Source organism: Coenobita brevimanus, chromosome 54 (assembly GCF_032717465.1).
Source record: "Coenobita brevimanus isolate Jiangsu-jjx chromosome 54, ASM3271746v2, whole genome shotgun sequence".
In the NCBI taxonomy this organism is placed as follows: Eukaryota; Metazoa; Arthropoda; class Malacostraca; order Decapoda; family Coenobitidae; genus Coenobita; species Coenobita brevimanus.
This window is the reverse complement of record NC_137007.1, coordinates 28,699,378-28,722,943: the sequence shown is the minus strand read 5'-3', so window position 1 is coordinate 28,722,943 and position 23,566 is coordinate 28,699,378. Positions and strand designations below refer to the sequence as shown.

The 23,566-nt window shown below is 41.9% G+C and overlaps 1 protein-coding gene across 1 annotated transcript in view; it reads right to left on the bottom strand.

Moving 5' to 3' along the window:
* LOC145400934 (protein zer-1 homolog) overlaps nucleotides 1–23,566 on the bottom strand; it is a 397,151-nt gene that overhangs the window by 137,858 nt on the left and 235,727 nt on the right. Inside the window, exon 9 of the mRNA XM_080273299.1 lies at nucleotides 5,418–5,567. Coding sequence (XP_080129425.1) covers nucleotides 5,418–5,567 — 150 coding nt within the window. The remainder of the gene's footprint in view (nucleotides 1–5,417; nucleotides 5,568–23,566) is intronic.

Here is a 23,566-nt window from a genome sequence, read left to right as displayed (position 1 = left end):
CCCCAAGTGACAAGAATCAATTGGAAAAAAAAAAAAAAAAAAAACTTTAACAAACTTTAATGGGTGTCTCAAAATTCTGCTGGACTATGTGCCTGCAGAGATGGATGAGAATGGCAGTGCTTTAGTGGACATTTGTGCCAGGACGGGGTTGGTCATAGTCAATACCCTCTTCCGACACAAGATGATACGCAGGTAAACGTGGCGTGTGGTGGGTGGTGAACTGAATGAACGGAAGGCTGATTGATTGTGTGTGTGTGGATGATAGGATAAGGTGTGTAATGGATGCAAGAGCATATACAGGTTGGGGGAGTGGACTCTTTGACCACCACTTGGTGGTGGTGAGAATCAAAGTCCAAGTGAAAGAGAAGGGAAGGACAGGAGGAAGTAGTTCATACAAGGAGGGTGGACAGGTTACAAGAGGATGGAAAAAAAAAAGCAGAATATGAGAGAGAGGTGAAGGAGCGATTGGGTAAGTATGGACTGGTGCAGATGGGGGACGTGGAAGGTGTGTGGAAGATATTAACAGAAAAAATCTGTGCAGCATGTGAGGTGGTGTGTGGGGTGAAGAGAAAAAGAAAGGGAGTGCAGGGAACAGCATGGTGGAATGAAGAGGTGAAACAGGCTGTGGCACAAAAGAAGAAAGCATATAGTGAACGGATGAGAAACAGGGGTGTAGAAGTTGAGAGATGCAAGAGAGAGTTATATGTAGAGAGGAAGAGAGAGGTGAAAAGATTAGTAAGGCAGAGTATGAAGAGAGTGGATGAGGAATTTGGAAAGAATTTGAGTGTAAAGTGGAGGGAATGTAAGAAAAAGTTCTGGAAAGAGGGAAAGAGAGTCAGACAAGGTGTCAAAGAAGTCAGTCGGGGAGTGAAAGATAAAAATGGTAGATTACTAGTGGAGAAGGGAGAAAAAGTGAGCAGATGGAGACAACACTTTAAAGAAGTGCTGAACATAGAGAACGAAAATAAAGCGAGTATAAGTGGCTGAGGAATGGCTGAGAGAAGGAAGGATGTGAGAAGAGAGGAAGAAATCAGTAGGATGGAAGTTGTGGAACCTATGAAGAAAAGCAAAATGGGGAAAGCCCCAGGAACTGATGAAGTGTGTGGCCAAATGCTGAAACATGGGGGAGAGATAGTAGTAGAATGGATGTGGAAGATGTGCAGATTGGGCTGGGAGGATGGTAGAGTCCTGGAGGATTGGAAGTCAAGTATAATAATTCCCCTGTACAAAGGAAAAGGGGAAAAAGAAGTGTGTGGTAATCATAGGGGCATTTGTCTTTTTAGTGTAATAGGAAAAGTACATGGTAGGATACTTACTGACAGAGTTAGAAAAATAACAGAGAATTTAGTTGGAGAAGAACAGGAGGTTTTAGGAAGGGAAGAGGTTGTGTTGATCAAATATTCATTCTTAGATCTTTAGTGGAAAAGTTTCAAGAGAAGGGAAAGAAGTTGTATGCGGCCTTCAAGGATTTGGAGAAAGCATATGATAGGGAGGACACACAAGGATTGTGGAAAGTATTAAGAATATATGATGTACATGGGAAGTTGCTGAATGCTGTGAAGAATATGTATGAGGGTCCTAAGGTTGCCGTGTGGATAGTGAGCTCTAAGTGAATTTTCTATTTGAAGGTTGGACTGAAACAGGGATGTGTCATGTCTCCATGGTTGCTCAATCTGTACATGGATGGGTTTATAAAAGAGACACAAGGTAGGGCAGTGGATGCTGGGGCGGCCCTAGTGAGAGAGGGCAGTGTTTGGAAACTCCCCGTGCTGTTGCTTACAGATGATGCTGTGTTGTTAACTGAAGACAAATGGGAGCTGCAAGGCTTGGTGGATGAGTTTGGAAGAGTGTAAGAAACGAAATCTAAAGATGAATGTAGGGAAGAGTAAAGTTATGGTCTTCGAGAGAAGTGAAATAAGTGAATGTACAGTGAGGTTGGATGAGGAGGAAATGGAAAATGTGAGTGCGTTTAAGTACTTGGATAGTGTGATGAGTAAGGATGGAAGTTTAGAGGGTGAAGTGCTTGAAAGGGTACAACAAGGAAGAAAGGTTGCTGGTTCCTTGAAAGCAGTGATAAGAAACTGGGAAGTGAGCATGGAAGCGAAAAAGTTACTGCATGACAGTATTGTGATACCAATTCTAACGTATGGAAGTGATGCTTGGACACTGTTGGAAGGACAGAAGTCAAGAGTGAGAGCAAGGGATATGAATTATTTGAGAGGAGCATGTGGAGTCACAAGGAGAGACAGACCGACAAATGAGGAAATGAAGGAGCATTGTGATGTGGATGTGATAGGAAGCATTACGAGAAACACACCGAGGTGATTTGCCATGTGGTGAGGATGGAGAGTGAGAGACTGACAAGTAGCATGTATGTGAGTGAAGTGGAGGCCAAAGATGAGAAGGAGGGATGGAGTAGAGAAGTATATGAGAGAGGGAAGTGTGAGCAGTGAGCAGGGCAGTGAAATTGTGGGGGACAGGGTGACATGGAGGAGATTTTTGTGGCCACCCCATACAGGATTAAGACGTCTGGCAATAGACAGAAAGACATCTTAATATCTTCTTCAATGCTACTGCTGCAAACTATACTGATATTATACCATGGGGTAACATGCAGTACAACTTAGCTGCAGAGGCAGAAGTGCTAGGAAATCTCCTACGCCAACAAGAGTATGGGTTGGAATTAGCTGATGTCCGGGTAATGGTGCCTACGTTTTATCCTCATTTATTTCATAACACTGAACTATGTTCAAATAGTATGTCTATTAACATATACTTGTACTGTATCACTTATAAATGCTCAAACATGCTTGCATGCATCAGCCTTAGTTACCTAAAGGTGGCTCCCCACTGTGGGTCTCTCTGGCAGCCTCCCTGTTCAGTCCTTTATCCCTGAGGTCTCAGTCTATGATCTCATCCCAAGTCTTTTTTGGTCTGCCTCTCACCCCAGCCCTGATGTTCACACTTCTCACCATCCGTAAAATGGTATGAATATGAATTTTACTCCCTGATATCCATATCCATGCACTTGAATTACTGTACAAGTATTTTTAATAACACATGGTCTGGTGTTAGCTCTCACATCATATACTTTCATACTGTGCTTCCCAATTAAATTATACATGCAAATATAAACACATAAAGTGAGGAAAATACTTGTAAGACACATTACTCTACTGCACTGATAAGATATACAGTTATACATGTATATGTGGTGGTATTCTGGTTACCAGCACTATTGGCTCTGACCATTTTTTTCCCCTGCCAATAAAATACATATAACTGATTTGTGATTAATCAAAGCTTGGAAGTTAGGTGTTGCTGTGAATGTAAGGAATTAATAAGTTCTTCCAGATCTGCTCTAGTACTCTGACTATCACCACTTAAACTTGGCAATTCATTAACCCCTTAACCGCGGGGCGTCACTTTCGTGACGCTTGGGAGCAAGGGATCATACCGCGGGGCGTCGCTTTTGTGATTCTGTGTTATTTTGAATTCACCCGGGCTTCCAAGTGGGGGCTTGTATCATCTATCAGTACTGCCAATGTCCAACACTAGTCAGCACTCCTGATCTCATCTGTACTCCCATCCATTGTTGACAATTTAGCCATTTCTCCCCATTCTTGACTCCCCTCCCTACCCCCCCTCCATTACCCTATCCTCTCGCCTGCCCGGCCGTGCTACGCTAAGTAAATCTTCCCTGGAATTTTTCACTGATTTCATCCATTGAAATAAGCCCTATGTCCTATTCTTATACCAAATAATATATACAAGAAAGAAATAAGGTATGTGAGAGTGCCAAACACCTGGAATTGCCTAATTATCACCTGACAACACCTCACGTGCACTCGTTCGCTAATTTTCGCTGTTTTTTTCCCCTTGAAATATGCCCTATAATCTATTTTCGTAATAAATATACATGTAAGGAGGGAAGGGAGAAGCCTAAGTGATATTTACATTCACCTGGAACTACCTAATTTATAATGTATTGTCTAGATTTCCTGCCAATCATATCAGTGCTAAACAAAGATGTTTCAAGATCTAACATTGGTAGCTCTGAATATATATCTCCCAAGTAGGCCTCTAATCTATTTTCGAAATAAATATACATGTAAGGAGGGAAGGGAGAAGCCTAAGTGATATTTACATTCACCTGGAACTACCAAATTTATAATGTATTGTCTAGATTTCCTGCCAATCATATCAGTGCTAGACTTAGCTGTTTCAAGAAGTAATATTGGTAACTCTGAATAACCCCTTAGCAGGCCTGCAGCTGGCCCTCCGTTATCAGGTTACTCTCAACTTCCGAAGCGAGAGTACGTATGTTTCTTCTTGCTGACTTCAAGGCCTTTTTTCACCCCCATGCAAATGGCCCTGTGACCTTTACCCCCTACTAAACCTTGTGTGGAAAGAGGTAAAGGGCTGACAATTGATAAAAGAGTGACTACGATCTTTCTATTGGGTAAAACAGTGCAAGTGGAATTGTAAATAATGTGTAAATAATGTGTAAACAGCAAGTGAAAGTAATGAATGTTAAATATACGTGAACAATGGAAAATAGTTTTATACGTTATTTCAAGTGACAGTGCACAACACAGTGTAAATAAAATAGAAATGTAAATAACGTAAATAAAATAGAGAACGTAAATAGAAATGTAAATGAGTAGTATTATAAGAATACGAGTATATACCCTAGGAGTAATGAAAGTGAAAGTTTCACTCTAGCATGTCTGAATGCTATGAGTTATGAGAGTGAAGATGAAAGTGACATTCACTCTCAATGCCAGTATACAGGACGAGAAAGTGAATGCTACGTATTTTACTGAAAGAAATTGAATCCCTACAGTGACAATAAACTAATACTACTGAAGGAAACTTATGAATAAAGACTGTAGATATATATGTCATATAGTAATAGAAATATAAAGTGTGAGGGGTTTTATGAATAATAAATGACAGACTACTAAGAGCGAACTAGTGCCAGTGCGACGATCAGACGCGCTCGTAATTTCCATTGCATTCACAGTGTTTTTTTTTTTTAGTATGGATCCCAAACTACTTGAAAATTGTAGAATAGTGTTTATAGTGTTTGTATCTGGCTGTGGTAATCATATTACGGGTTGTCGGGAAGTGTAAAGTGGAGACTTCGTTACCCTACTTCAGAGGTCTCCACAAGTCCTACGGTAACTGACGAAGGCTCAACAATCATTCCAGGAGAAAGCTGAAGGTATGTGCCATAAGCATATGTAACTTTATTATTCTAGGACTAATAACTGATTTTTGGCAAATATTTTTTGAGAGTCTGTCGGAGCCCAAATAACCCCGCGGCACACGCAAGTCATTGGTAAACAAGCCCGCGGTGTAGGGGTTAAAAAAAAATGAAGACAGAAAACATTAGAAAAAATCTGTTTCCATACCTCAATGCCATCTGAATTTGAGTCGAGGAGTTCGGCAAAAGTTGTGAGGAGATCAGAGGTCATTAGCCTTGGTCTTAAATCCTTCACCTCAGCCACATTCCCTAGGAGACCCATCATATTTCGCAACAGCTCAGGCTTGTCAGGGAATTCCTGGAGAATAAAACAGATGCTCCAAGTTAAGCAGACAATATACTACTTGGTGAAAAGTACAGTGATATGTCTGTGTGATTAAACCATCAATTATTTTTCATGTAACAAATGACACAAAAAAATTTTGTGCTGCATGAATATATTTCAGCAAGCAAGGGAGAATTAAATATCATTTGCTGCATGAGGGAAACACCTTTAATATCCCACAAAGAAAGTGAATTACATGTAACAGACTGTGACTGTTGTTGCTGTTGCTCAACCCCAGTGTTTCTGGTAAAGAAAGGTGCACAAAATTAAACTAAGTGACAGTAAAATAGTAAACTTTTATTTTTTTTTAATGCAAGGAAGAAGGAACCAAGGGCCAGGAGCCCACAAACTGGTCCTTCCAAGGAAAAGAGAGAGAGAGAGAGAGAGAGAGAGAGAGAGAGAGAGAGAGAGAGAGAGAGAGAGAGAGAGAGAGAGAGACAAATTCAAGATCCGTTCATTTCAAGATGCCTGGGAACAATGCGTTTGAAAAACTGGAGATCATAGGAAGTAGGAACTACAGACAGAGTGAGACACTTCCAGAGATGACCTGTTGCATAAATGAAGAACTGGGAGTAATGGTTAACTCTTGGATTAGAGGGTTGAACAGAAAACAGATGAGAGTTTGACAGAAATGGGATAAGAGTTTGCTGCTAGATGAGAGGTGGAGGGATGCAAGCAGACAGTTCAGAGGAGCAGTGACCACTGAAGTGGAGATAAAAAAGAGATAAAGATGCAACAGTGCAGCGAAGAGAGAGAGATTGAAGGGAGCCAGTAAGAGGAGGAGTGTTAATGAGATGAGAAGCCTTTGACTACACCCTATTGAGAAGAGCTCTATGTGGGAAGCCTCCCCACACACGAGAGTTGTACTCCACACAGGGGTGAATAAAACCTGTGTATAAGGTAAACAACTGTGTAGGGGTAAAGAAGGTACAGAGTCGGTTTAGCACACCTAATCTCTAGGAAGCAGATTTTACTAGATGTAATATGATCTTTCCAAGATAAGTCCCGAGAGAATGAAACCCCAAGCATGTTCAAGGATGATGCAGGATTGAGCTGGACATTATTAAACATTAGTGGGTACTTCTGTGGAAGATTTTGTCAGGCTGATAGGTGTAAAAACTGTCTCTGATGCATTAAAAACAACATTATTTTTACCCCAGTCAGAGATGCAAGCCAAGTCAGAATTTAGGTGTGCCATAGACTCATCCCTTGTTTGTTGAAGTAAATGCTGAGATCGATGTTGCAGGAACCGAATGGAAAGGTGAAGGGTGGAGTCATCAGCGTACGAGTGGATAGGGTTACATGTACAGCTTAGAACGACACTGATGAATAAAAGGAAGAGAGCTGGTAATAGCAGAGAGCCCTGAGGAACACTACTGTTGATAGATCCAGGAGGAGAACGATGGCCGTCTACAACAGCGACTAAAGAATGACCAAAAAGGAAGCTATAGATGAAGGCACAAATAGAAGGATAGAAACTGTAAGAGGGCAGTTTGGAAATTAAAGATTTATGCCAGACTTGATCAAAAGCCTCTGAGATGTCATGTGCAATGGCAAAGCCTTCACCAAAGTCCCGAAAGGAGGATGACCAGGAGTCTGAAAGGTAGGTGAGAAGATCGCCAGTGGAGCATCCCTGACGGAACCCATACTGACGATCAGAAAGAAGGTTGTGATAGGAAAGATGCTTTAAAATTTTTCTGTTCAGACTGACTCAAAAACTTTTGAGACACAGGATGTTAAAGCAATTGGACGATAGTTAGAGGGTTGTGAATGGTCATCCTTCTTTGGGACTGGCTGAATGATAGCAAACTTCCAGCAAGATGGAAAGATACAAGTTGACAGACAAAGACGAAAGAGTTTACCCAGGCAGGGTGTAAGCAGAAGCAAAGTTCTTCAGGACAACAGGAGAGACTCCATCAGGCCCATATGCCTTGTTAGTACTGAGGCCAGTGATGGCAGAAAACACATCAGCTGAAGAAATTTTAATGTCAGCCACGAGGAAGTTAGAGGGGGGAAGTGATGGAGGAACAGCACTGCAATCGTCTAAGATGGAATTGGAGAAGAAAGTCTGAGCAAAACAATCTGCTTTATCAGTAGAAGAAATGGCTACAGAATCATCAGAATAGAAAAGAGGAGGGAAGGATGATGAGGTAAAGTTGTTAGAATGGTTTCTGGCAAAGTGCCAAAAGAAGCAGGTAGAATCTGAGTTGGAGAGATGAGAGCATATTGTACGGATGAAATTATTTTTAGAAGTGCGAAGAATGGACTTAGGATGATGCCAGGCAGAAACATAAAAATGATATGATTCAGGGTTGGGTTAGCTCTGCTACCTTTTATAGGCCCTCTCCTCGTTGTGGACAGCATTAGAACAAGCGTGATTAACCCGCCCCGTCCCGGAGACGTGAATTCACGTCCTCACATGATGTGCACTCATATCCCAGAGACGTAAATTAACGCGGCAACATTGCAAGGTCCCTAATTTGCACAATTTTCAATTTTCGTGAGTGATTTTTGGCACGTATACATGGGACACCTTCATCTACAAGATGCCAGGCAGGGACAATGCCTTACCCAGCATGACCTCCCCTCCCCCCTGCATGACCTTTTCTCAGCAATTCACCTGTTATCAGTGACCTGGCCAGTAAAGCCATGTCATGCCACGGTACGAAATTCAGAGCCAGCGTGATTCCCCAATCAATGACAATGTGGAGGACAAACATTAGAGGAAGAAACAGTCAGAAATGATGATCAGGTAATGTGGCAAAAAAAGGTCGGTAATGGTGATGAGTTAGTGAGTGAAACAATGCTTATAATGCCCATATTACCGTTTGAAAACCAATATACTCTCGTACTACATATAAATTCGTACCAAATAAATAAATACCGTTTATGAGCGGTGTGGAATAGTTATCCTCCAACAGAACTCATTTTCTTTGCAGCCAGCCTGATAGAAAACCCTGTAAGGTAAGGAAGTACTCCTACCTGGATCGAGTATTTTAAACCTCAGGTGAGCGATTTCTCTATGAATTTTCTATGTTTCTCACCAAACGCAGATGTTTGAGCCAAAAAAAAAAAATGTCCAAAAATGTCGGGACTGGGGCGTACCACTGCCCAGAAAACATCAGGATGGGGGGGATTAAACCAAGGCTTTTTTTGCATTAGTCAAAGGATATGAGAAAGGAATGTATGCTTCCATGCCTGGGAGAATACCCTCCATAATGCACAAGGCACACTTAGATGGCTTCCAGATATGGAAACATTCCAGGGAAAATCAAAGGAGTATTGCCTGAGGGCCTCCCAATCAGCAGTTGCAAAGTGCCACAATCGACATTTCTTTGGAGGGCTCACAGGCCGTACTGGAGCAATAGGACAGGTTAACCCCTACACACTGCAGGTTTTCTGATGTTGCACACTCTTCCCTCCAGGGGATATCTGTGAGAGAAAAAAATACCCTAACTACAAACCCTTATATCTGCCAAACTATAACAGCTAGAGAAAAAATTAAAGATACATAATAATCATCAACTCTTCCTCTTTCAAATGAAAGAATCCCCACATCTCCAGGTGGTCCCATCGATGAGTAAGGATAAATTAAAGTTCAAAGGGTGGTGGGAAGACACTTGCGGCTATACACGTCAACCAGCGTTGCTCCGCGCCCAAAATCATGACTGCTATACATGTCAGCTGGCGGTTACGGATTAAGGTAATAACGTTGTGATCAGAGGAGCCCAACAGAGAGGAAAGATTAACAGTGTAAGCAGAAGGATTAGTTGTATGGAAAAGGTCAAGTATGTTGGAACTCCCTCCAAGATGGTAGGGGATACAGGTAGGGCGTGGCAATTTCAAATTACGGGTGGGAAAAAATTCAGATTTTTTGGTATTTTTTTCTTTTTTTGGCCATTTTTTGGTTCCAATGGTCCAGGCCCACAATGTCCAGTAGGTGGGGATTTCTGGAAAGTGGGCGTCCGGAAAGTACAGGGATTACTGTATATATATATATATATATATACAGTAATCACTCCAATATCCGGATCAATAGAGCCATCGGTAGGTTCGGATATTGGTTTTGTCCGGATATTGGGCCCCAGCTTATGGACTTGTACTTACGGACCCTAACACAGAGAAACACCTATACAACTCCCTCCGGACATGCATAGCACCTATTTAACACCCAAATCACACCAATAAGGCACATAAATGACTGAAATAAATGCAATAGACACATAAAATGTGGGTTTAGAAGTATGTTCATACATTAATAAACATTCTGGTACTTATGGACTCTAACCGAACCTAACCTAACCGAACCTAACCTAACCGAACCTAACCGAACTCTGAAAAACACATTCCTACTGCACATGCATGAGGTAAGTTTAGTATGGAAAGAAGTACAGTATGACACTTTCTGGTAAGTATAGTATGGGAAAAATACAATATGAAACATTCTGGTAAATATAGTATGGAAAATAGTACAACATGAAACATTTTGGCTACTTACAGCAAGTCCCTGGCCACCTCGATGAATAACCGCCTCCTCTCGGACTCTGACAGTAAGAACGATTTCCTGAAGCACTTGCACTACACTCTTCCTGAAGTCTTGCACTGAACTTAGTCACTAACACACAGAAGTCCGTTCTTTTCACAGTGTTCACTTTAGTCCAAATAATGTTCCATTAAATTTAAGTGTTGCACATTAACTTTTCCCAAGCCATGGCGAAGAGCGTAGGTCTTGTCGCGGTGAGAGACAGGCGGGAAGTGGGGAGGATGCAGCGGCGCTCTATCGGACGTCGGAGGAATGACGAACCAAAACAATGCTCTCAAGCGGCGCGCGCGGCAAGTTCAAATTACGGACGGCAAAAAATCGATTTTTTTTTCCAATTTTTTTGGATTTTCGGACCATTTTGGGAATGTTTGATCCCAGGACGATAAGGTTCGGTTAGTGGGGATGTTCGGTTATTGGGCGTCCGGATATTAGAGGGATTACTGTATATATATATATATATACAGTAGGCTCGCCTTTGGGGGATGAAATACGTGAAAGGGTACAGCAGGGAAGAAAGGTTGTTGGTACACTGAAAGCAGTTATGAGAAATAGGGAGGTGAGTATGGAAGTTAAGAAGTCACTGCATGATGGTATTGTGATCCCTACCCTGACGTATGGAAGTGAGGCGTGGACATTGCAAGAGGGGAACAAGTCAAGAGTGAGAGCAGTGGAAATGAGTTACTTGAGAGGAGCATGTGGAGTAACGTGGAGGGACAGGTTGACGAATGAAGAAGTGAAGGAACGTTGTGGGGTAGATGTGGATGTGGTTGAAAAGATTAGGAGAAATACACTGAGGTGGTTTGGACAGGTGGAGAGAATGGAGAATGAAAGACTGACTAAGAGGGTGTATGTAGGTGAGGTGGAGGGAGGGAGAGGGAGGGGTACACCGAGGATGAGGTGGAGGGATGGAGTTGAGAGGTATATGAGGGAGGGGGGGGTGAGTTGGGGGGAGGGGAGTCAAATGGTGGGTGACAGAGTGACTTGGAGGCGTTTTGTCTGCGGCCACCCTTTGCAGGATTAGGGCGTCGGGCTATAGATAGATAGATAGATAGGCTCGCCCAGTGCGCGTCATCACAGTGCGCGAATCGCATAGTGTGCGAGTGACCAAAAATCATAACGAAAAACCTTGAATGCGCGAGTTTACCCCACAAAACACGAGGTAGAGGCAAGAAGTGGCTTAAAAACACCATTTTCCATCAGTACACGACCCCCCCCACACAACCCGCCAATAGTGACCTAGAGGCTCATGGGGAAGGTGCTCAGGAGGAGTCTACAATAAGATATCGCCAATAAGAGCTTCAATAATGATGTTTTCGGCAATAACAGTAAGTTAGAATAGATACCCCGATTCTATAATAATGATGTTTATTTTGTGAATACCAAGTTGTTATACTGCCAATACGTCCATAACAAGATGAGGAATGAAACAAACAAGCAAGAAGAGATGAAGGAAATTGCCGAAAATGTGAGAAGTACCGAGGAGGAGAGGGAGGATCCTCCCCTCACCACCTCCCCTGACTCGCCCACTGCCGTCCTCCACTGCCCCACCTGACTAACAAACCGCCTCCCTCTCCACCTTCACAGCCCCACCTGACTCACCTGCTTCACCTGGCATACCTGCAACCCCCACCATAATTACTGTTGCTGCATTCTGGAAGAAATGTAACATTCAACAGGCCGTAAATTTCTTTGTCAAAGCCTGGAATAATACATTGGCAACTGTTAAACAAGCGTGGCGCAGCCGGGGTGGTGGAAGGGGCACTGTAAGTGCATTGCCGCGTCTCAGAACTCTTGTTGTTTAAATCCATCAGGCCTGTTGTGTTGTCTACTGTTGTTACGGTGACTACCCATATTTTTGTTATTGCAGCTGTATCTGTAGTACAATGTCTGAAAAATTTGACCTTTTTTATGTCTCTTAGGGCCAAAAAATGTCCATGTATTACGGGGTACCGCCCATAAGTAATTTTTCCCATAAGATAATGTATTCTCAGTGCATGAATTCCCAGTGCGCGAGGTTGTGGACCGCCTAATCTCTCGCGCACTGTGAGAGCCTACTGTATATATCTATCTAACTATCTATATATATATATATATATATATATATATATATACATGTCGAGAGGTATATGAGAGAGGGGGGTGAGTTGGGAGCAGGGCAGTGAGATGGCGGGGGACAGGGCAACTTGGAGGCGATTTGTTTGTGGCCACCCCAAACGGGATTGAGGCGTCTGGCAATAGATAGATAGACAGATATATATATATATATATATATATATATATATATCAACAACTGAGGTGCCCGTGGGGAATCTTATACTATATATCCAGCCAAGGAGAAGCAAGATGATTTTCCACTGTTTCGATATGGGCCATACTTGTAATATGGATAATTTCAGTATTTTACATAGTAGTAATGACAGAATGGAACTGCGAATTTTGGAGTCTTTGTACATTCACAAACTTAAGCCTTCATTAAATAACTATGAATCATCAACAAAGTTGTATACCTTAGGATTATAGTGTTTTGTATCGATGAATCAGCCTTTTGATACTTGGTTCATTGATTCTTTACTTGGTTCTTTTGCTTCACACTGGTTTGTTGACGATTCAGAAGCTTTATGACACTTTTCTTTATGAAACACTGTGTTCAGGATTTTCAGTGTTAGCTGCCAACTCACAGAGGTAACACTCTCACTTTTATTTCTCGAGTTTGTTATTTAAGAAAAAATACATTTTTTATAGTAATCAGTCATTGTCACATGCTTTTTTGGTAACTTTTTTGTATTTCTTATGGATATTTTAAAATGTTTTTAAAACTTTATGTAATTTGCAATATGTGTTTTAAATGCTTTTAGGTCTGAAGATGGGATAAGCATCCCGAAACTAGTCACCTGAAATAAATAAATATGAAGTGGAAAATCATCTTGCTTCTCCTTGGCTGGATATATAGTATATATATATATATATATACTGTGTATAAATATATATATATATGTCGAGAGGTATATGAGAGAGGGGGGTGTGAGTTGGGAGTAAGGCAGTGAGATGGCGGGGGACAGGGCGACTTGGAGGCGATTTGTTTGTGGCCACCCCAAACGGGACTGAGGCATCTGGCAATAGATAGATAGACAGATATATATATATATATATATATATATATATATATATATATATATATATATAGACAGTACAATCCCAGCTATCCGGTATCCAAACAAACGGAATACTCAGAAAAACGGGAAAATTCAAGGGCTGGTAAAAATGTCAGTAAGTTATAACTGTGCGCCAATTTGAATGGACCGCCAAACCGCCGTTTGATCGTGTCACGCGAGGCTGGGTGAAGTCAGACAAAGCGAGGTGAAGGCATTTCCGGCTAATGTAAATCCCTAGCAAATCCTCTTAACCACCCCTCCTCTCCCCCTCTTTCCCCTACTTGAATTCAGTCATCCTCCACACCCTCCAAAAATCACCAGTCTGCTTTTTGCCACCAGACAGTAAACAAGCTCTCTTGCTATTGTGTTCCTCTGATAGACGGTAATTTGTACACTCCAAAATGCCTAAAGTGCAAACTAAATGTAAGCGTATCGTGCTTACCTTGAAACAGAAGCTGGACATATGCAACAGACTTGAAAAAGGCGAACATTATAAAACACTAATGGTTGAATATAAATGTTAATAGGAATGAAAGTTTACTTTGTTGGAAGAAAAATAAATAAATAATATGCCTGCATTTCATACGTACATCATTTATTTTATTTTCTGCAAAACAGCTGAATGGCGGGTGAGGGGTGGAGTGATGGAGGTCAGGTGGGGAAGAAGAAGAACAGGCGGGGTCAGAAACGTAAACAAAACTCACGTGGGGGCACAGGTGTCGTGATAATTCTACAGTGCAGTCTTAACACATCATCAGTTCACTAATAAATGTTCAAGCTTTTATTTCTTTATTTTATTTTTCAATTTTTATGAGTACAGTACATATAATGAATACAGTAATTCGGTAAACAATGGACTGGTGCAATTTGCAGTACTGCAAATTGCTAGACATTGTACGCACGTGCATTATGACCATGGTGTGTGTTTACAAGGCAGTGTTTCAGGCGGAATCTCTTAGTGTAACCCCTACTGTGACTGGTGAGTACCTGAACTGTATTACTGCTGTGATAGCCTTTGTATAGATTTGACTTGAAAATCAGAAATACGGGAAAAATCTGTAACCGGGAAGGTAAATTCCCCATGCCACTCGGTTAACTGGGATTGTACTGTATATATATATATCTATCTATCTATCTATCTATCTATAGATCTATCTATCTATCTCTCTCTCTATATATATATCTATATCTATCTATATATATATATATATATATATATATATAATATACAGTAATCCCTCTAATATCCGAACGCCCAATATCCGAACATCCCCACTAACCGGACATAATCCTCCTGGGATCCAATATTCCCAAAATGGGCCAAAAACCGCAAAAAATTCGAAAAAAATCTGACTTTTTTCCCTCCCATAATTTGAAATTCCCGCCTGGCGCCAAACAGCTGTTACACCATGGTCCCTTCACCCTCCCCTGTCAGGTTGCCATTTGGTATTTTTCATTACCAAGTGTGGGCCAATTTGGTAATGAAAAATTCGTTTGGTAATGAATTAGAATAATGCATTACCAAATGGATTTTTCACATGTATGAGGATACACAGGATGGAGATGGTGGATTGTTTGCTCTCTCTGATTAATCTGCTACCCTACATAGCGTGAAAATAATCAACATGGTGTTAGTTATAAGGAGAGTGATTACATGTATTTCCACTTGTATATATAATTAGTGAAGAATATATGCTAGCTTTACGAATTTGGTAATGAAAAGTTATATTTGACAATGAAAGTTGAGGAGATTGGTAATGTGGCTGTTGCGATCTGGCAACTCTGTTACCCCACCAACATCAACAGTCACAGCTTAACTCCGATGGAGAGCAGATACTCATAACAGTGCAAGCCACAGGTGCTTGTTTTTTGTGAATAAACAGTGAATAAACTGCAATACCTTGCCACTAGAACACACAGGAATTTACAGTGTTGTGCAGTGTTAAGAAATTAGAATTTAGAGAGCAGAGGATTAACTGTGGACTGCAAATTGGCGGTTCAAACCAGTCCAAGAGGAAGGGACTTGTAAGTACCCAGAATGTTTAATATTGTATAAACTCACCTCTAAAACCTCATTTTATGGTTCTTTTGCATTTATTTCAGTCTTTTATGTCCCTTATTAGTGTGATTTGGGTCTTTAATAGGTGCAATGCATGTCCAGAGGGAGTTGTATAGGTGTTTTTCAGACTTAGGGTCCATAAGTACTAGTCCATAAGCTGGGGCCCAATATCCAGACAGGACCACTATCCGGACCTGCCTATGGCTCTATTGATCCGGATATTGGAGGGGTTACTGTATATATGAAGAGAAGATGGAGAGGGGTGCAAGGAACAGTGTGGTGGAATGAAGAGGTGAGACAGGCTGTGGCACAAAAGAAGAAAGCATACAATGAATGGATGAGAAATAGGGGCGTGGAAGAAGTTGAGAGGCGGAAGACAGAGTTATATGTAGAAAGAAAGAGAGAGGTAAAAAGATTAGTAAGAGAGAGTAAGAAGAGAGTGGATGAGGAATTTGGAAGGAATTTGAGTGTAAAGTGGAGAGACTGTAAGAAAATGTTCCGGAAAGGGGTGAAGAGAGTAAGACAAGGTGGAAGTGAAGTTAGCAGGGGAGTGAAAGATAAAAATGGTATATTACTAGTGGAGAAGGGAGAAAAAGTGAGCAGATGGAGAGAACACTTTAAGGAATTGTTGAACATAGAGGATGGAAGTGATGCGAGTTTAAGTGGCTGGGGAATGGCTGGGAGAAGGAGGGAGGTGAGAAGACAGGAAGAAATCAGTAGGATAGAAGTTGTGGAAGCAATGAAGAAAGTTAAATTGAGGAAAGCCCCAGGAATTGATGGAGTGTGTGGTGAAATGTTGAAGCATGGGGGAGAGATAGTAGTAGAATGGATGTGGAAGATGTGCAGATTGGCCTGGGAGGAAGGTAGAGTCCCGGAGGATTGGAAGTCAAGTATAATTATTCCCTTGTACAAAGGAAAAGGGGAAAAAGAAGTGTGTGGTAATCGAAGTCAAGTATAATTATTCCCTTGTACAAAGGAAAAGGGGAAAAAGAAGTGTGTGGTAATCATATGGGCATTTGTCTTCTTAGTATAATAGGAAAAGTGTATGGTAGGATACTTATTGACAGAGATAGGGAAATAACAGAGGAATTCGTTGGAGAAGAACAGGAAGGCTTTAGGAAGGGAAGAGGTTGTGTAGATCAGATATTCATTCTTAGATCTTTAGTGGAAAAGTTTCTAGAGAAGGGAAAGAAGTTGTATGCGGCTTTCATGGATTTGAAGAAAGCAATTGACAGGGTGGATAGACAAGGAATGTGGAAAGTTTTAAGAATATATGGAGTAGATGGGAAGTTGTTGAATGCTGTCAAGAGTATGTATGATGGTGCTAAGACTGCAGTGCGTGTGGATGGTGAACTGAGTGAATTTTTCTCTTTGAAGGTTGGGTTGAAACAGGGATGTGTCATGTCTCCATGGTTGTTCAATCTGCACATGGATGGGGTAATAAAAGAGGTACAAGGTAGAGTAGTGGATGTTGGAGTAGCCCTGGTGAGAGAGGGTAGTGTTTGGAAACTCCCTGTACTGTTGTCTGCAGACGATACTGTGTTGTTGAGTGAAGATGAAGGTGAGCTGCAAAGCTTGGTGGATGAGTTTGGAAGAGTAAGAAACGAAATCTAAAGGTGAATGTAGGGAAGAGTAAAGTGATGGTCTTTGAGAGAGGTGAAGTCAGTGAATGTACAACGAGGTTGGATGGTGAGGAATTGGAAAATGTGAGTACGTTAAGTACTTGGGTAGTGTGATGAGTAAGGATGGAGGTTTGGAGGGTGAAGCGCTTGAAAGTGTACAGCAGGGAAGAAAGGTTGCTGGTTCCTTGAAAGCAGTGATAAAAAACAGGGAAGTGAGCATGGAAATGAAAAAGTTACTACATGACAGTAATGTGATACCAACTCTAACGTATGGAAGTGAAGCTTGGATGTTCTTGGAAGGGCACAAGTCAAGAGTGAGAGCAGTGGAAATGAGTTATTTAAGAGGAGCCTGTGGAATCACATGGTGAGACAGATTGACAAATGAGGATATAAAGGAGAGTTGTGGAGTGGATGTGCATGTGATAGGAAACGTTAGGAGTACACTGAAGTGGTTTGGCCATGTGGAGAGGATGGAGGGTGAAAGACTGACGAAGAGAGTGTATGTGAGTGAGGTGGAGGAAGGGAGAGGGAGGGGGAGGCCGAGGATGAGATGGATGGATGGGGTGGAGAGGTATATGAGAGAATGGGGTGTGAACTGGGAGCAGGGCAGTGAAAGGATGGGGGACAGGGCGACGTGGAGGCGATTTGTTTGTGGCCACCCCGAATGGGATTGAGGTGTCTGGCAATAGATAGATTGATAGATAGATAGATAGATAGATAGATAGATATATATATACTGTATATATACTAATATATATATATATATATATATATATATATATATATTTATATGTTTGTATATATATATATATATAAATATATATATATATATATATATATATATATATATATTTGAATATATAAATGTACAGTGCTCGACAAATGTATTGCGCGCCTTAAAAGAATCACCCTTTTTGGGGAGAAAAAATTTAGCCAGAAGTTTTGGGTGCTAACATGACGTCATGGCAGCCTCAGGCCTTACTGCGTGCTGCTTGGCTGGTGCCTCAGCTGCCTGCGGGCTGCGTGAGAGAGGGGAACCCGGCCGCTGCTCCCTCTCTTGTTGCGCCATTTTTTACCTAGTGACCTGCGGTGTTTTGGCTTTCGCTACTTTACTAAGGCCCCTACCCATGAATTGTCGAGTGAAATAATATCACAGATCACTGCTCTAAAGGAGGCAGGCCACACCATGAAGGAAATTAGTGATTTGGATGGTGTGGCTCGGTCGACAATGTGGAGGTGGTGTGCCTGTTACTGAGTGGAAAATAGTGGTGACGTTCCTACAAAGAAACCACAGTCTGGTAGGCCCAGGAAAACTTCCCACGAGGTCTGTTAATGTGCTAAAACGTGCAGTGGAGTCTAATCCTCGTGTGACTGCAAGGAGAATTAACGAGAGCAACCTGGAAGTGTTTGACGAGGTTTCAGTGCACACGGCTTCTCAAAGAGTCTATGAACTTGGTTACACAAGCCACATGCCTGTGAGAAAGCCTCTTCTTACACGTAACCAGCGACTTCGTAGGCTTGCCTTTGCTAACAAGTACCTTAACTGGCGTGAGGACCAATGGTTGTCAGTGTTGTGGTCTGATGAGGCAACGTTTACTGTTACCTGTAATTGAGAAGCACGCGTGTACTGGCGCAGAGGTAGTGACCCGCTTGACCCCCGTTACATGGAAAGCACATACATCCTGATTCACAAATGGTATGGGGTTGTTTCTCTGGTAAGGGTTTGGGGAAGCTTGTGCTTCCCAGGAACTGCAGAGTGAATCAGGACGTTTACCTGGAGCTGCTTTGTGATCATTTACCTGAGTCCTTCGAGCTCACAGGTGCACTAGTGTTTCAGCAGGACGGTGCACCTGCTCATAAAGCCAAATCTGTTACCAACTGGCTTTGTCACTGCGAGGTCTCCTTCATGAAAGACTGGCCAGGCAATAGCCCAGACATTAACCCGCTAGAAAATCTCTGGTACCTCGTAAAGAAGAATCTCCAAGGGAAGGACGTGAGCTCTCTGTCTAAGCTGGAAGCAGCCATTCGTGAGTCCTGGGCAAGTATATCACCCCAGCACCTGAGGAACCTTGCCCTTTCACTTCCACAACGTCTCAGGTCCATGAAGAAGAGCAAAGGAAACCCTACTAAGCATTAAAGGTAATTATAATGCATTATTTACATGTTTTTTCCATAATTGAAAAATTTGCTTTGTAGGAGGGGCGCCGGGTGTGCAATATTTTGGTCAAGCACTGTAAATATATATATATATATATATTGTATGTAAGGTAATCTCTGTACTTTCTGGATGCCCACTTTCTGGACACCCCACTTACCGGACATTGTGGGCCTGGACCTTCGGCCCCCCCCCCCCCCCCAAAAAAAAAAAAAAAAAAAAAAAAAAAAATCCGAATTTTTTCCCACCCGTAATTTGATTTTTTTTTTTAATTATTATTATTATTTTTTTTATGTGTCCGACTCTGGGCATAGGTTGCACAGCTTGCTCCCAAGGCCCAGTAGTCCTCCTATGTGCTATACACCTCTACATGTCACCACTTCGGAGCTAACACCCACCGTCCATATTGAATACATGCTGTGGTTGTCTCATACAGGACTGGTGTATTGGTATTAGTGGGGGTATTCTTATGACATGTCGGTGGGTCTTCTGGTAGATCGGTAAAGTCTGATTTAATGAAATTCAAATCCTTAAACTGTTCCCAGCCCCAGCCGGTATTTGAACTTGGGTCTAGTAGGGCTGCAAGCCACCTTTCTGCCGATTAAGCCACCACCTCCCCGTTGCTGCGCGGCACCGAACAGCTGTTACACCACGGACCCTTCACCCTTTCCTTCCTCCCCCCTCCCCCCTCCCTTGTCAGGGTTGCCATTTGGTATTTTTCATTACCAAATGTGGGCCAATTTGGTAATGAAAAATTCGTTTGGCAATGAATCAGAATAATGCATTACCAAACGGATTTTTCACATTTATGAGGATACACAAGATGGAGATGGTGGATAGTTTGCTCTCTCTGATTAATATGCTAGCCAACATAGCGTGAAAATAATCAACATGCTGTTAATTATAAGAAGTGTGATTACATGTATTTCCACTTGTATATGTAATTAGTGAAGAATAAATGCTAGCTTTACGAATTTGGTAATGAGAAGTTAAATTTGGTAATCAAAATTGAAGTTTGGTAATGTGGCCATTGCGATCTGGCAACTCTGTGTCCCCGTCACCAACATTCAAACAGTTACTGCCTAACTTCGATCGCGAGTAGATGCTTATCGCAATGGAAGCCACACGTGCTCATTTTTTGTGAATAAACAGTGAATAAACTGCAATACCTCGCCACTAGACCACACAGGAATTTACAGTGTTGTGCAGTGTTAAGAAATTAGAATTTAGAGTGCAAAGGATTATCTGTGGAGTGCAAGTTGGCGGTTGAAACTGGCGTGGTGCAGTTTGGAACAATGTGCAGTATTAAACAATTATAATTCACAGTGCAAAGAACTAAGTGCAGCACAACAATGGATTACTGTACGTGCTTCAAGAGCATTTTCACCACTGCCAAAACCATAGAAAAGGAGGCCATAAATGTGCTGTAAGTACCCTGGCTGAGGTACAGTCACTTCTAATTTCTCATTCTTTGGTTCCTTTTCATTTATTTCATGCTTTATGTCCATTATTGGTGTGAGCAGGGTCTTATATAGGTTTAAATAGGTGCTATGCATGTCCGGTAGGAAGTTATTTAGGTGGCTTTCAAAGTTAGGCTGGGTTAGGGTCCTTAAGTACAAGTCCAGGAGCCAGGGGCCCACTTTCCGGACGGGACCACTTTCCGGACATGCCTTTGGCTCTATTACATCGGATAGTAGAGGGATTAATGTACTTCTATATATAAATATATATATATATATATATATATGAGACAGGGGAGTGTGAATTGGGAGCAAGGCAGTGAAATGGCGGGGGACAGGGTGACGTGGAGGGGATTTGTTTGTGGCCACCCCGTATAAGGGATTAACCCGCCGCATCCCGTTGATGTATATATACAGTAATACCCCCAATACCCGATGTAATAGAGCCAAAGGCACGTCCGGAAAGTGGTTCTGTCCGGATAGTGGACCCCAGCCTCCTGGCCTTGTACTTATGGACCCTAACTCAGAAAAACACCTATACAACTCCCTCTGGACATGCATTGCACCTATTTAAGACCCAAATCACACCAATAAGGGACATAAAAGACTGAAATAAATGCAAAAGAACCATAAAATGAGGTTTTAGAGGTGAGTTTATACAATATTAACCATTCTGGGTACTTACAACAAGTCCCTGGCTCCTGGACTGGTAGTTATGGACCCTAACGTAGCCTAACTCAGAAAAACACCTCCCTACTCCACATGCATAGCACCTAAGGCCCTATTCACACCAACAAGGGACAGAAAAGAGTGAAACGAGGTGTTAGAGGTAAGTATGGAAAATACAGTACAATATGAAACATTTTGGGTACTTACAGCAAGTCCCTGGCCATCTCAATGAATAACCCGCCTCCTCTCAGACTCTGACAGTAAGAAGGAATTCCTAAAGCACTTGCAGTACACTGTTCATGAAGTCTTGCACTGAACTTAGTCATTTGCACTCAGAATTCCACTCTCTTAACACTGCGCACTCTTGTCTTACTTGCGTTTCATTGTACCTTAATAAGTGTTGCACTCTACACTTAAAGTCTTTCCACTCATAAAACCATTTTCTAAACATAACACACTCTTGTTAATTTATGTTACATTGAAAGTCAATTAAATCTTCGTCTTTTCACTCAGAATTCTAATTCCTTAACACTATGCACTGTTTTTTTTCACTGCACAACACTATAAATTCCCGTGTGGTCTAGTGGAGCAGCCCCAATGTACGATACCCCGCCTAGCAATGGGTTTTTACTTAACCAATTGCATCATTAAACCGGGTTATGCCTGTACACTCTTTCTAATGAATGCATTCAGACAACCAAACAGCTTCCAGCATTCAAACCCTTACGGCTCTTCTCTTCTCATAAGTGATCAAACAGGCTTTAGTGCTGAGGACAGTTAAGGCACGAAAAACATAGTTTGAAGAATTCTTAATAACAGACATGAGAGAGGCAGAGACAAGAGGAGATAAAATGAACAGCACTGGAATCAACCAAGGTAGAATTAGAAGTGACAGTCTAGGCTGACAGCTGAGCTTTGTCTGCAGAAAAAACATTTACAGAACCATCAAAATGGAAAAAAGGGGAAGAGTAAAAGGTCAAATTGTTGTTGATCAACCCCAGTGTGTCTAGCCAACCAGGCCCATCAACTGCAGGCAAGCAGTCACCCCTCCAAGGCCATCTGTTAAGTGAATCGATGTTCCCTTGCAGCAGACAGCATCTCTCCACCAAATTAACAGAACCATAGCAGGCTCTACCTCACCCCCAAATTTGGTTATGTTACTACCCAGCATTGTAAATGGTTTCCTGGGTTACATGAAACCATTAGGCTTGTCACTCAGTGTAGGTCAAAAAAAAAAAAAAAAAAAAAAAAAAAAAAAGTGACATGAAGGAAAGAAAGAAGCATGAAGAGAGCACAGGGCAGACACTAAGATAAACTGACAGTGGTGAAGGAAGAAGCAGGCAGCACTACATCAAATGAGTGGATGATGGCTGCTATCACTGTCTGCCATCGGCTGACAAGAGGTTCTTGGCAAGGTGCCAGAAAGAGGGGGAGGAATTATTTCAGAGCATTTAGAATGAATAAAATTACTTTTGGAATGATGAAGAACAAATATACCCATACTCGAGGCAGGAAATTAAGATAAAAAGAGAATCTGGGAAAATTTCTGCCACTACCTTTTGAAAGCCACATCCTTATTGTCGTCACCAACAGAACAACCTGACTGAACTAAGGATTTTTAGCTCTAGTTTGAAGTTAAGGGAAAGATATGAATGCTGCCATGCCTGAGAAAATAACCTTCACAATGTGCTAAGCATATTCATATCATTCTCGGCCAAGGAAGCTATAACCATTCCATGAGGAAATCAAATTAATACTGTCTGAGGAGGCTGAAGGTGGGAGTACCCATTATCTTTTCACCTGATTTAGTGCTGTCTACTTTTTACTTCAACTTTTATCATTATTTACTATGTCTGCCCTCCTCTCTTTCTATTTTCTCCCATCCTTCCTGTCACCTTTTATTGCTCTTCTTTCCGCTAAAGGCAACTCTGCACTAAGTGACAATCCTAATGGTTTCCTGTAACCCAGGAAACCATTTACAATGCTGAGTGGTGACCATTTAACTAAATAACGGAGTGATATGGAGTCTACTACGGTGCCCCTGTTAATTGGGTGGCGAGATGCAATGCAGTGTCCATCCAAGAACTAAACTTCCACACACTTCCCTGTGCCTCACTGTGGCAAGGCGTAGTCTGCCAAACGGGCATTTTACTTTCCTGCATAGGACGGACCTGAAAGGACAATTGCTTGCCTGTGGTTGATAGGTACAGTATGTTTGGCCAGACAGACCTAGGTTACTCAACAACAACTGTCTAAGGGACTCCCAATCTATAGTGTGTATGTGCCATTGACAATGCTTCTTGGGAGGGTCT